The 2,844-nt window shown below is 47.7% G+C and overlaps 1 protein-coding gene across 1 annotated transcript in view; it reads left to right on the plus strand.

Moving 5' to 3' along the window:
- Positions 1-147: 147 nt before the first annotated feature.
- LOC126409123 (pre-mRNA 3' end processing protein WDR33-like) overlaps positions 148-2,844 on the plus strand; it is a gene marked incomplete at its 5' end in the record, with an annotated part of 22,008 nt that continues 19,311 nt past the window's right edge. Inside the window, one exon of the mRNA XM_050075061.1 lies at positions 148-374. Within this exon, the coding sequence (XP_049931018.1) occupies positions 148-374 (227 nt within the window). The remainder of the gene's footprint in view (positions 375-2,844) is intronic.

Here is a 2,844-nt window from a genome sequence, read left to right on the forward strand (position 1 = left end):
TGTCAGTCCTGTGATAGTCTGGTGACCTGTCCAAGGTGATCCCCGCCTCTCACTCAGTGTCAGCTGGGATAGGCTCCACCCGCCTGTGACCTCCACAGGATAAGCGGTTACAGAAAATAAATGAAGTTTTATTTACTGTCATAACATAAACAACACTGGACAGCTGAATGTCTCCCTGTAGGTCTCCTCACGCGCTGTCCTCATCTCCTCTGTCCTCTGCAGGCCCACGACAGTCCCGTGCGAGCGATGACCTGGTCTCATAATGACATGTGGATGCTGACGGCGGACCACGGCGGCTACGTCAAATACTGGCAGTCCAACATGAACAACGTCAAGATGTTCCAGGCACACAAGGAGGCCATTAGAGAAGCCAGGTTTATACCCAATCTACCATTTTCTGTAGTCTTACTGTCAGCGCTGCAGTGCCACGCTGCAGCCAGGCGGGGGCGCAGCCTCGCCTCCCGCCACATGTTGTTGTTGTTGTTGTGGTTGATTCATGACAGATGTAAGTGTGTGCTGTTGCAACACTGCAGTGATCTGTTGTTGATGTTCTTCCTGATGTGGCTGATGAGCTGTTTATCTCTGTTCTGTTGAATAAAGTCATCAATCATTGATCTCTAACTGGTTTGGGGCGGCCCGCTGGAAAATACACCAACAATAAAGTTTTAGCAGGGATCAATAAAGTTTTAAAATAAAGTGAATAAAGAGAAGCTCACACTGCTGGTCTGAACCTCATGCAACAGGCAGCTGTAGATGTTTTAAATAAAGGTTTGAATTCAACACCTACACCTTAAACACAGCGCGGCCTCGGAGGTAAATCCCCCGTCTTCTTCTTCTGCTGTTAACTGGTAAAGATTACAGAACACAGGTCCTGACCTGTAGTCCACAAACACTGAGCCTACACCTCCCATCATGCACCTGGATAGTGTCTTTCATTAGAGCCTCCCCACCTGGTGAACAGCCACGTCTGTCAGACTCCGCACCCCCAGTTTGTAACGCAGACGGCACATTAGACACACCTGTAGTGACATCATCAGGCTACAGATGACATCATGCGACGGTTAGTTCAGCTTACTGGTCCTGGTTGATCCAGTAAACTGGTACAAATAGTGCAGTGTGATGTCATCATGTATGGTGCGATGTCGTGTCCAGAGCACCTATTTCTCTTTGCACTCCTGAGTTGACGACCGATCAGACTTTGATTTTTCAGACTTTCAAGACAGGACATGTAGGGACGGACACGAGACAAAGATCCAGAGCAGGAATCAGACCAGCAGACATTTTGTGTTTACAGCCATCAGAATGTGGCCTGGGACGTCTTCACACTTAGAACATCAAGCTTCACTTTGACCTCTCGATTTCTTAATATCAGAACCTGTCGACTCCCAAAATAACCTGTCTTCTTCTCTGTGAGGCCTGAGGACTGCTAGCCTAGCTTAGCACAAAGACTGGAAGCAGGGTTTAAGTGTTAGCCTAGCTTAGCACAAAGACTGGAAGCAGGGGGACTGTTAGCCTTGCTTAGCATAAAGACTGGAAGCAGGGGTAAAGTGTTAGCCTAGCTTAGCACAAAGACTGGAAGCAGGGGGACTGTTAGCCTAGCTTAGCACAAAGACTAGAAGCAGGGCGACTGTTAGCCTAGCTTAGCACAAAGACTAGAAGCAGGGGGACTGTTAGCCTAGCTTAGCACAAAGACTGGAAGCAGGGGGACTGTTAGCCTAGCTTAGCATAAAGACTGGAAGCAGGGGTAAAGGGTTAGCCTAGCTTAGCACAAAGACTGGAAGCAGGGGGACTGTTAGACTAGCTTCGCATAAAGACTGGAAGCAGGGGGACTGTTAGCCTAGCTTAGCACAATGACTGGAAGCAGGGTTTAAGTGTTAGCCAAGCTTAGCACAAAGACTGGAAGCAGGGGGACTGTTAGCCTAGCTTAGCATAAAGACTGGAAGCAGGGGGACTGTTAGACTAGCTTAGCATAAAGACTGGAAGCAGGGGGACTGCTAGCCTAGCTTAGCACAATGACTGGAAGCAGGGTTTAAGTGTTAGCCAAGCTTAGCACAAAGACTGGAAGCAGGGGGACTGTTAGCCTAGCTTAGCATAAAGACTGGAAGCAGGGGTAAAGTGTTAGCCTAGCTCCATTTTCAAGGTCCAGCTATTAGGATTTAGGTGCTTATTTTGGCAGAAATGGAACATGATATTTATAACCATGGTTTCATTTGTTTATAACGACCTGATGATGAATGACCTGTTTATATCTGCAGAGGGAGTGGGTTCATGTCCTCAGAGCGCTGCCATGTTTCTACAGAAGCCCAGAAGGGCTGACTGAGTCTCTGTATTAGAAACATTAGGTGTAAAGTTAGATTCAGAAGTTTGTCTGTAGTTAGTATCACATGTAGTTTTTAACTGATCAGAGTCCACTGTCATGGTCGTTAAAGAGTTAATGAACAGCTGACCTGTGAACGATCAATTATCTTTAATCAAATATTAATCTGATGTGTTTTAAAACTGATTGTTTATAAAAGGTGAAAAAGTTTAAAATGTTTAGTTCAAACCACCCACAGTTCAGTTTACTGATGACATCATCGACTAGTAGAGACTGGACTAACGCAGTCACAGGAACACTGTGGTGACACTGAGGCGACACTGTGGGGACACTGAGGGAACACTGTGGGGACAACACTGAGGCGACACTGTGGGGACACTGAGGGAACACTGTGGGGACACTGAGGCGACACTGTGGGGACACTGAGGGAACACTGTGGGGACACTGAGGCGACACTGTGGGGACACTGAGACGACACTGGGGGGACACTGAGGGAACACGGGGGACACTGAGGCGACACTGGGGGG

The sequence above is a fragment of the Epinephelus moara genome, chromosome 21 (assembly GCF_006386435.1).
Source record: "Epinephelus moara isolate mb chromosome 21, YSFRI_EMoa_1.0, whole genome shotgun sequence".
Taxonomy (NCBI): domain Eukaryota; kingdom Metazoa; phylum Chordata; class Actinopteri; order Perciformes; family Serranidae; genus Epinephelus; species Epinephelus moara.